Below are 11,415 nucleotides of genomic sequence, written 5' to 3'. Positions count from 1 at the left end.
CAAAGCTTGCTTTGATAAGAAAAACCGGAGCAACCCAATCAAAATCATAATTTGTGCTTGCTCTTTCCTGACTTATTGGGCAGGTCTGTACGATGAAGCGACGCAGGTGAGGATCCTGGACGGTGTGCAACAACTGCTGGCGTGCGCACACAAGGTGTTGGCGACTCATCCTGGGAACTCATCGACGGTGCGACTGCTTCCCCCACCCTCTGATGAGGCACAAGATGATGACGGCTCCAACTGATGAAGAGTGGATTGGATGACGAAGCCGGGTCCCCTTTTGTCTTAGACTTTATATCTCCCCCTGTTTGAACTTCTTAAAACTGTAAACTCTGTAATAACTGCGGACGGTAACCTGGGAAGCCTGGGTTAATACTGACGAGCTCTAGTCTGAAGCAGGCTAGTGGCTCGACCCCCCTCCACACCTCTCCTCTTCTCCCCCCTCTTACCCCTCTCTCCTGGTTTCTGCGAATCTTAAACTCTGTATTTCCGTTACTGTAATGGAAATGAGTGGTGCCCGCATCAAAAAATGTGCGCACACAATCACCAAAAAGCACACGCACTTGCTCTCAGCTCACATATTATTCCACCCTTGCTCGGTGCACTCACCCTGGGGCACAGCGTGTGAACCCATGATAATGATATGGTCTCAAAACCAGAACTTGACGAGAGAGAGAGCCAGACAGACACACAGAGACGTGGATAAAGAAAAAAAAAGTTGCAGTTGATCTGGCTGGTTGCATGCTGATGTTTAGCATCCCGGACGAATTACGTACACAGTTTTATACAGTGTATGAGTGAAAAGAAAGCCAGCAAGTGTGCCAATGTCCCACTAACCCACTACCAAAGTCCGGCCAGGGACGGCAGTGAATTAAGAGGCTGATTTTCTTCGTCCTTCCTCTTTCTTTCTTCTTCCTCCCATTCCCCCTCCTCTTTTCTCCTCAAAAATGAAGGGGCTCAATGGAGGGGGCTCCATTGTTTGTGGAAGTCTAGGGGGCTGGAACCCTCTAGACCCACTGCTGGATCTGCCCCTTGCCCGACCAACCGCATGCATCAATGTGTTATGGTAGTTAGGACGTGAAATGGTGGGAGGTCCAGAAGTAAGTACACGCCGTGTGACATTTATCCAATTATCCTTTCCCCTCTTAATGTCACTTCATTCTTTACTGGTCATCAACCCCTACATTTGTATGGGCTAGGCACAAAATTTTTAGTTCATATCTAACAATATTTTGTGGGAAACGGTGACCCATGAGAGACAGAGCAACACTGGCGCGACACGGTTCTTAAAAATTGACAAAGTCACCACATGTCTCTTTCTCTTTTATGAAAACTCACGCACTTCTAGAAAATTAACATTGTTAATAACTCTTGGATGAAATCCATAAAAAATATGAGCCTCCGATCCTTACCTAGTCAATAACTCAAAACCGGGTGGGTAATAATTTTCAAGCAGAAGATATCTTATCAACTGACATAAGTCTGTTTATATATGGCTAACAATTGTATGAATAACAATACGGTGGTTCATTTCAATTGAAGCCACAAAATATTTAACATGGAGAATTACGCAACACCGTGTGCTTCATCAAAATCCATAGACTAATACCAAGTTTAGCACAATGGATGCACGATGAAATATAACACACGTTCCTTGTATTGATCTAATGAAGTTTGGGAATGTTTTGGAACCCTGTTGTGACACCCCACAAATAGGCTTGCTCGGCTTGCTCACATAGGATGGCTCTTCTTAGAGGGTGATGTGGTTTAAGGCTTGGCAGCAGCACCGAAAGCGACAGTTATGGATTTTCGTTGTGATGCATGACCACAGTGGCGGAGCCAGGAATTTGCGGATGGGTATGCCAAATATATAAAAACAATCACAGCTAATACGCAACATAATGAACAATAAGTTATAACGGTCATAGCAAATCCATAATAATAAGCAAAGTACAAGTTTTGAACATGGATAATTTAAAAATATTACAAAACAGTAAATGATACTACAATATAACCCTACGATCCCCTTGTTGGAAGAGATTGATGATATCCTGATCTTTCACTTGACTAAAGAATTCTCTCTCGATAAAAGTAACCAAGCAATTGTTCAAATATTGATCACCCATTTTGTTCCTTTGCTTATTCTTCACAAAATTCATCGTGGAAAACACTCTTTCAACACTAGCGGTGGCTACGGGAAGAATTAGCACCAACTTAAGAAGCTTGTAAACAACATGATATTGATCATCTTTTTCTGTCTCCACAAGCTTAACTGAAAGCTCACATAGGTTCTTCAAATTTTTAAACCTTTCATCTCTACGAACATGAGAAATGTACATAGTAAGCTGCCATGGAAGTTTCGATAATTCCTCGGTTGTGAAATCCTTAGGATAAAACTTTGTAGCAAGTGTAACCAACTTGACTTGATCATAAGCAGCAAATGAATTAAGTGGACTAAATGCTGCCATGCAAGAAAGTAGTTCTGTGTTTACCTCATCAAATCTGTCATTCAGTTCTCGAAGTTGCCTATCAATGACACTCACAAACATATCAACATGGAAGCGATGATAGTTCATTGCACCATTATAGAACCCTCTTTTAGGTCTACCAACAGGATAATAAGGACCCTCCATGTCAACAACTTTAATATTGTACTTCACACAAAAAGAAGTGACCCTCTCAAGAAAACCATTCCATCCTTCCTCTTCCCGCAAGCATTGCAAATGAAACTTTGTAAGATCAACAAGCTCCATAGCATTCACAATATCTTGATCTTTCTTTTGCAAAGCTCTACTCAAGTCCTCGGTATAACCAAATATTTCTTGCATCAAGTGTGCCATGAATACAAACTCAAATGACCGAAACGATGTCAACATAGTCATAGCTGCTTGGGCCTCCGCTGTAGTATACTCTTTTCCAATTTTCACTAGAACACGTCGGATTGCAGGATACATAGAGATAACATGCATCACAGTTTTGTAGTGAGAGCCCCAACGAGTATCACATGGCCTTCCCAAACCCATTTCTTGATTCAAACCCCTCCCAGTTTCTACTTCCTCCAACTCTAATGCATCAATTAGTTCCTCAGCCTGAGCCATTCGAAGCATTCTCATCTTTTTACAAGAATTGCTAAGAACATTTAACAAGATACCAAGCTGTCCAAAAAACCATGTGCAATCCCCACTCTCCTTAGCAACAGCAACCATAGTTAATTGCAGCTGATGAGCAAAGCAATGAACATAATAAGCATATGGAGACTCATCCATAATTAGTTTCTTCAGCCCATTAGCATTACCTTTCATATTGCTAGCTCCATCGTATCCTTGCCCACGAACCATCGCCAAGGTCAAATTATACTTCATAAGCATATGCTCCACTGCAGCCTTAAGTGTCAGAGCACTAGTATCTTCAACATGGGCAATACCAAGAAACCTGACAACTGCTCGTCCTTTTTTATCAACATAACGCAAGCAAACAGCTAGCTGCTCATTCTGGTACACATCAGCAGACTCATCAGCAAGTATTGCAAAATGTTGACCACCAAGTTCTTCAATTACTAGCTTAGTAGTTTCTTGGGCACAACACTTAATGAGCTCATGTTGTATTTCATGGCATGTCATCTTACAATTTTGTGGAGCATTCCTTAGAACCACCTTGTCAACCTCATCAAAATTTCCTGCAAGCCAATTTAAGAGCTCAAGAAAATTTCCTTTGTTCAGTGACTGTTCACTTTCATCATGCCCTCTAAATGCCAAGCCTTGGCGCAACAAAAATCTCAAGCACTTTAGTGTCCATGTCAAACGGAGTACATATAAAGCTTTGTACTCGGTGGTGTTAGAAGCAAAAGATTCCCGAATTGATGTTCTTGGTGTAGTGAACCTATCATATTTTTCTTGCGCTTCAGCATGAGCACTAGTGACACCACCAATATGTTTTTTCAATCTTGATTTTAGGTTCCAGTTCCTCCATCCACCATTCACAAATGTATCTCCACCAGGACATTTTATTCTATCCTTGAATAAATAGCAAATAAAGCAAAAGGCAGCACCTTTTTCTACACTATACTCAAGCCATTTATTCTCCTTAAACCAAACAGGGCAAAAGCGACGTGGATGACCACCTATATCTCTGTATTTGAAATCATGATTTTTTGGTTGACATGGCCCTAACTCAATATATCTCCTTCTAACACTATCTCGGTCATTGACATCATACCTTGAGATGGGAATCCGCTTCCCAGGATCATGCTCAAGCGCTTCCAAATCTACTCTAATTTCAGACATCTCAACCTCTTCATCACTTGCAGTTTCTTCTACAATTGGAGTTGGGGAGCCTCTGTCCGGCTGGGGAGCTTCACCATTTTTTTCACCATCATTCTGCGCTGGCAGTGGCACAAGTGCTAACTGCACATTGCTCTCATTACTCTCAATCTCAACAGCATTTGGTGTGGATGTGGATGCTGTTTTTTTGGCCTTTGCAGCTTTCTCCCACAATGCAACTATGCTAACATGCTTCTTCTTCATCTACATTACAAAAATTAAGAACACAATCGAAAGAATTAGAAAAAAAAATCTTGTATAGTTCACTGATGAGTGGATCGATCTGGATCTAGGGTGCTCATCACTTTCATCTTACCTTGCTCGCTGGGCTGCTGGCTTGCTTGAATTGAAGGCAGTACTCGGCGCGCCGCTGGCTGCCGGCCTGCCACCCGCTGCGGGCTCCGCTAGAGCCTTGAAGCTCTCTGAAGTCTGAACATCGTTGGGACCTTTCCTTCAGAAGAACATCGTTTGCACTTGAGGAGGAAATATCCGATGCAATTGTTCAAAAAAAAATCCGATGCAACAACGAACCTGGCTGCGGCTGTGCGGCACTGGCCTCCAGTCCTCTCACTCTGGCCGCTGGCTGCCCCCAGCCCCCTGCGGCACTGCCAGCTGCGGGCTGCCCCCTGCGGCACTGGTGTAGCCGTGCAGGGGCCAGGGGGCAGGGGCGGTCCGGATCCGCGCTCGCCGCTCCTGCCGGCTGGATGGCCCGCCCTGCTGCTTGCCTGCTGGGTGGAGGCCGGAGCCGGATCAGTCGGATGCTGGAGCTGGGGACCTGGGGCGCTGGCGGCTGGCCGGAGGCAGGGGCGGACTGGCGGAGGTTGAGGAGCGGAGCGGATGGGGCCTCGGGGGCGCACGGCGCAGAGACAGGGAGTGGTGAGCGATTCTGTTGCTGGGCTTTTCGTTGAATTAGGCCCATAAGCTGTAGATGATAGTATACATATATGAATACATACTAGTATTTTTCTCCAAATCTTGGGTATGCCTAGGCATACAGGGGCATACCCCTAGCGCCGCCCCTGCATGACCATCTTATAGTGCTGACGAGAAGCTTGGTGGCCTCACCAAACAGTGCATCCAGCATTGATCTTGGCACACAAGAACCACAATCTTATTTGAAGCTGATTTGGATTTCTTCTCCTATTGCTTCTTTTTTGCTGCTCAAACAGGGAGCTATACTGTGCTCAGAACTTCCACTTATATTTATAGGTTGTACACTTCTCAGTTATTTGTAGATTCCGCATCATTAGCTAACGCCATGTGTCATCTGATTAGTGTGTGCCTTTCATGCCATTTGACTGTTGCGCTGCTGTGTTGTTCATGCTTGTTTAGCATGCTGGATGAGTCGTTTCACTTTTCATCTTATTAATGTGCATATATGAGTATATCAGATTATTCAAAAGCACAAAATTAAAGCACCTGGACCGGTATTAAGTTTTTAGGGCCCGGGGCGAAACAAAAGGTTGGGGCCCTATATAGGCTATATATGATGACACCAGCAAACACGGCTGCGGCCCGTGGAGCAAGGGCAACATGAACCAGCCATCCAGGGAGCCTCCTTTGTTGAAGAGATGAGGGGTAAGAATGTCCTTTCTTATGGCTCTGTAGGGAAAATAAAATTAGAATGGACTGAGAAAAGTAAAAAGGTATAGAAAACAAGATTGCGATGTTATTGATGGTAAATCGGCGAAGTAATTGTTGGGTGGTAATCGGCGAGGCCATATGTTTGAAGTTGTAAATTGGCAAAAAGCTCCTTAAAAACGGATGCTCCAAGCCTTCACCAGTTCAACTCTGTGGGGTTGCTGCGAGGGTTCCTATCTTCTGAAAGATAGATAAGTCATTTATCTTTAAAGTTTATTTTGGTCTAATTATTTACTGTAAACATGTTCAACATTTAGATATGATTAACTCAATATTTTGTTAAAAATGTTCAATATTTAGCTTCCAAAATGTTGACACTCTAAAAATGTTGAAATTAGAAACATAAAATATTGAAAATACTAAAATAGAAATGTTAAACAGTGTTTCTTCTCCGACGAGAAGGGCGCTTCTTCTCTGAAGGCGGCATGCGCGGGCGCGGCAGTGCGCGGCGCGAAGCTGTGGGGCGCAGCGGCGCGCAGCAGAAGCTGCGGGGCGCGGTTGGCAGGCTAGGCCCTGTGCGGGGCGGCGACACAGCGGGTAGAGCTCGGCTCAAGGGGCAGCTGCGGCGCACGGTAAGAAAGAGGCAGGAGGAGGTAGAAGGTTAAAGTTGACAAGATTCAACGTATGGGATGATGATTTGTAGGGATCTCAAACACTTAAACGCTTAAACATGGAGAAGAAAATTTGCTACTGGGACTTGGGCTGGTCTGGGCCGGCATACTATTGGGCAGCCCGACCATCTCCCACACGGATGCTCCACCCAGGCTAGGGTTGCGGCGGCGCCGCCACCAGCCGCCCACCCGCACCCCATGGACCCAAGCCGCCGAGCGCCGGCCGTGAAGATGGAGCCGCCGGGTCCCATTTCTAAAAGGAGGCGGACGGATTCAGGGGAGCTAGAGGCCGGCGAGTCCCCGCTGGATCCGGTGGAGGTACCGAATCCCCAGCCTCCAGCGCCGCCATCTCCACCAAGCGATGAAGGCGGCGGCGGCGGCGACGGCGTCGACAAGGGCCCAACAGCCTCCTATGCCTACTTTTGGTTATTATTATTTGTCAATTGCGAACCTGGATGGAACTTGTATGTGGCTCATTTTGGTTACTATGATGTGTGGAACTTTATGCGCGCTGGTGGTGGCTAGGCTAACTGCCTGGTGACATTTGACAAGTGAATGTTTGAACTTGGTAGTTCTAGTGTTTGGTAATGTATTTCACTTGTGTATGAACTAATGCCAATGTCAAGTACTTCTGTCTTGGTGTCCTACCTATCAGTTGTTGTTTCTGTTATTTGTGTCATTATATATATTCACTACTGAACTCGTGCTGCATTGGTGCTTTATTGGCATAGTTCAGACATTCATGTGAATGTCCTTTAGGCTCCGTTTGGATGTCGACATTGAGAGCCTTGGCATTGAATTGAGTTCAATACCAAATCAGGCCAAGTATTGAAATGAGTTCAATACCAAAGTAATTGTTTGGATGTCCATGACATTGGTAGATGGAATTGAACTGGGAGCGAATGCCAATTTATGTTTGGATGTGCTTATGCAAAATTGAGAATTGACCATCCTCATCCTCTCTCCACTGATCCTTCTCGTGCCGGATTGCTTTGGTGCGGGGGCGGGGGCGCTCGCCGCCAGTGGCGGAGCTGAGCAAAGTAGGGGGTGCGGGGGAGTGGAGCGGGACGCGGCGGAGGGGCGCGGTGGAGCGGCGTGGGGCGCTGAGGGGCTGAACAGAGGGGCGACGGCCGTGTCGGCGAGGAAGGAGGAGGGGGCCGCGCCGGCGAGGAAGGAGGAGGCGGGGGCCGCGCCGGCGAGGAAGGAGGAGGTGGGGGCCGCGCCGGAGAGGAAGGAGGAGGAGGGGGCCGCACCGGTGAGGAAGGAGAAGGAGGGGGACCGTGCCGGCGATGAAGGAGGAGGCGGGGGTACGGCCGCAGCCGGCGAAGGAGGGCCGAGGGGCACGGCAGAGTGAGGGACGCGGGGGAGTAGAGCAGTGGAGGGAGGGGCGCGGGGAGCACAGCAGAGCGGAGGAGGAGGGAGGGGCACGGCGGAGCAAGCGGCACGAGGAGCAGAGCGGTGGAGGAACGTGGGGGAAGAAGAAGAGCGTAAATGCCTCCCAATACAGAGCAGAATGGGTCGGAATCGAGTGAGAGGGAGGAACTGCACGCTCAATGCCAAGCGGTATTGGAGGAGGTTTCCAATGCCAATTCTACAGATATCCAAACAGCTGATATTAAGTCCCCACAATACCAATTCCAAATTCTAGCATCTAATGTCTACATCCAAACGCTACCTTATTGTGCTTGTTAACGGGCACGGGCAACCCATGGGCGACCCAATACCCGGCGGGCACGGGTCTGGGCTTAAAAATACGTGATGGCCATGGGTATTTTTGCGGGTTTGATTCCTGCCTCGCGGACACGAGTTTGGATTGGCAAAATCCGACGGGCGTGTGCCCGTTGCGAACCCTGATTCCTGGGTTGCTGCTACTGGGACTTGGGCTGGTCTGGGCCGGCATACTATTGGGCAGCCCGACCATCTCTCACACGGATGCTCCACCCAGGCCAGGCTAGGGTTGCGGCGGCGCCGCCACCAGCCGCCCACCCGCATCCCATGGACCCAAGCCGCCGAGCGCCGGCCGTGAAGATGGAGCCGCCGGGTCCCATTTCTAAAAGGAGGCGGACGGATTCGGGGGAGCTAGAGGCCGGCGAGTCCCCGCCGGTGGCGGCAGAAGCCTCGGAGGTACCGAATCCCCAGCCTACAGCGCCGCCATCTCCACCAAGCGATGAAGGCGGCGGCGGCGGCGACGGCGTTGACTACATCAGCGGCCTCCCCGACACCATCCTCGGCGAAATCATCGCGCTCCTCTCCACCAGGGACGCCGCCCGCGTCCAGACCCTCGCCTCCCGGTGGCGCCACATCTGGCGCGCCGCCCCTCTCAACCTCGACGGCGGCGAGCTCCCCGACGCCGACGAGGCCCTCGCCGGGGCCGTCTCCCGCATCCTCGCCGACCACCCCGGCCCCGGCCTCCGCTTCTGCATCCCGTCGCACCTCGTCGTCAACCACCCCGCTACTGTGGACGCCTGGCTGCGCTCCCCGGCGCTCGACGGCCTCCAGGAGCTTGACTTCAGTTGGAGCCGGTTTGAATGGTCGCGCCGAGAGCCGCCGCCGTCTACTTTCCGCTTCGCGGCCACCCTCCGTGAGGCTACCTTTTGCCAGCTCGACCTCCCGGATGCCACGGTTGATGCGCTTCACTTCCCCCGGCTCACGCACCTCGCACTTCGACATTCCAGCATGTCCAAGCGCTCCCTGCACACCATGATTTCCAGTTCCACCTGCCCTGTCCTGGAATGCTTGCTGCTCGAAGACTGCTACGGGTGCCGCCGGCTCCGGGTTACCTCAAACAGCCTCAGAAGCATTGCCGTCAGTGCTCAATGCCATGCCGGCAAGCCCCGGTTAAAGGAAGTCATCCTTGTCAACGCCCCTTCCCTTGAAAGGTTCCTCTATATTAGCATAAACGAGGCAATCAATGTGTCTGTAATTATTGCGCCGAAACTGGAGACCTTAGGCTGTCTTGATGATGAGCTCGATTCCTCCAGACTCGTGTTTGGCACCACGGTTCTTCAGGTAGCTACTGCATTCTAGTTTCTTCCCAACTAAAGGCGGCTATGTATTGTTTTGGTTACAGAGAAATTTCATATCATCTGCATATGGCCTGATGGTATGTTCTTTTTATGCTTGATTTAGGGATTCCTTGTTGTGAGCTTGACTACGGTGGTGCGCAGTGTCAAGATTCTTGCTCTCAAATCACTTTATATTAAACTTGATACGATTATTGACTTGATGAAATGTTTTCCATGTTTAGAGAAGTTGTACATCAAGGTTAGTTTCACAGTTCTCGAGTTCATCCCTGTTCTTTTCATTGGCTTGTTGCTAGATATGCCAATCCTTGTACCAGCAATGTGGTTTGAGTTTCCCCATTTTAATCTGTCTGCTTTGTAGTCTTGTGTTTCAGGCCAAGAAATGAATCGCTGGCGTCGTAAACATAAGGATTTCATTAAATGCTCTGATATCCGTCTCAAGACAATAGTGTTGGAGCAGTATCAAGGCATTAGATCACAAGTCAACTTTGCCTCATTCTTTCTATTGAATGCGAGAGAGCTAGAGTTAATGACACTTGAGGTTGAAAGCGAAGATTACAATGAGGAGTTTTTTGCAGAACAACATAGGATGCTTCAGATGGAGAAAAAGGCTTCAAAAGGTGCTCGGTTACATTTTACGGCAAATGGATGTCAGCGTTTTCTTATGCACGTTGACCATATCCGTGATTTGTCTATAACCGATCCCTTTGAATGTAGATGTTAAAATTAGCCTTGGTCGTGACCCTTTTATGATTTTTCCTTTGCACTCTCATTTGGTACTTTATTTAAACAACTGTGTCATGACTGTAGCAGGCTGGCAATTAGATGCTATCTTTTCAATGTATTGTAGCAACTAAGGTTACCAAGTGGTGATATTCATTTCTTCTACTTCCGCATCATTGTGACAGGCCAGCTGCACAATTATTCTCAATTTTTCATTTGGAGCTTGTCTACTGTAGTTTTGTAATGGATTAATGAGCTAGGATTGCATTGAATTACTCCTAAGGCAAACCCTTGGAAAACTTTGGGAGGATTCACTTTTGGTTTGAGTGTGAATTTTGGAGGATATATGTCACCTTCTATTTGATGGATAATAAGATGGTTTCAATAATTTCAGACTCATTTCTTAAAATGTCCTGCCTACTTTGCGCCGACCATTTTGCTTAATAATCTCGTTAATTTTGTTACTGCTGCCTGACCTTTGGATGCCTTTCTGGACTCTGTTAAACTTTTTCTTTTGATCAGGATTAGTTATTCTGGGCTGATTTTTTCATTTAACCAAATCCATTGGTAGAAAAATAATGGATACTACTGATTGTCTTTGGCGCCATTTAGTATTGGCTGGTGGCTCCAGCGAGTACTAAGTTGCCACTCACTCCTTGCCTCGAGGCTTCGGTGGTGCACTTTAGTGCCAGCTGGTGGCCCTAGCCAGTACTAAATATCTCACAGGGGCACTATAGCTTCGGTCTGGTACTAAATGGGCACGTTAGTACCGGACCAAAGCTATGACTGGTACTGACGGCTGCGGACGAATGAGCTGTTTTCGGGCAGTGCCTGCAAAACAATTTTGGTGGGAGTGAGGTGTACAAACAAGGTCGGCGTGTTTTCATCTAATTTCTAAGCAATTTGTTTTTGTCTACATCGCGTGAGGAGAGGACAACATACTCCTACAGTATATAGGAAAGTAAATGGCTGGGACAGTTTGTTGTGATCTGCTAAGAGCTCCACCGTGAAGCATGCCGTAGAGTAGAATTGCAAGAAGTCAGTCGATCTTTGCACTAATGATTTAACTTATCTTTACCGAGTGCCTAGTGGTTTGCC

At 47.7% G+C, this 11,415-nt stretch overlaps 2 protein-coding genes across 3 annotated transcripts; one reads left to right on the top strand and one right to left on the bottom strand.

Annotated features, from left to right (window-relative positions):
• Positions 1 to 1,834: 1,834 nt before the first annotated feature.
• On the bottom strand, positions 1,835 to 4,814 carry LOC120667540 (zinc finger MYM-type protein 1-like). Its single transcript, XM_039947599.1, has 2 exons — positions 4,636 to 4,814; positions 1,835 to 4,523 (listed from the first exon to the last, which is right to left on the bottom strand). The coding sequence occupies exon 2, from the start codon at positions 4,521 to 4,523 to the stop codon at positions 2,004 to 2,006; it is 2,520 nt and encodes an 839-aa protein (XP_039803533.1). The 5' UTR covers positions 4,636 to 4,814; the 3' UTR covers positions 1,835 to 2,003.
• A 1,893-nt stretch (positions 4,815 to 6,707) lies between these two features.
• On the top strand, positions 6,708 to 10,655 carry LOC120667523 (putative F-box/LRR-repeat protein At5g02700). Of its 2 annotated transcripts, XM_039947592.1 has the most exons (4): positions 6,708 to 6,950; positions 8,745 to 9,580; positions 9,701 to 9,835; positions 9,956 to 10,655. In XM_039947592.1, the coding sequence occupies exons 1-4, from the start codon at positions 6,770 to 6,772 to the stop codon at positions 10,316 to 10,318; spliced, it is 1,515 nt and encodes a 504-aa protein (XP_039803526.1). In that variant the 5' UTR covers positions 6,708 to 6,769; the 3' UTR covers positions 10,319 to 10,655. The 2 variants fall into 2 exon arrangements, with proteins under 2 accessions (XP_039803526.1, XP_039803521.1); XM_039947587.1 differs by lacking the exon at positions 6,708 to 6,950 and having other exon boundaries at positions 8,462 to 9,580.
• Positions 10,656 to 11,415: the final 760 nt, after the last annotated feature.

This window comes from Panicum virgatum, chromosome 2K (genome assembly GCF_016808335.1).
Source record: "Panicum virgatum strain AP13 chromosome 2K, P.virgatum_v5, whole genome shotgun sequence".
NCBI classification, from domain to species: Eukaryota; Viridiplantae; Streptophyta; class Magnoliopsida; order Poales; family Poaceae; genus Panicum; species Panicum virgatum.
The sequence above is the reverse complement of the archived record's forward strand: the minus strand, read 5'-3'. Positions and strand labels throughout refer to the sequence as shown.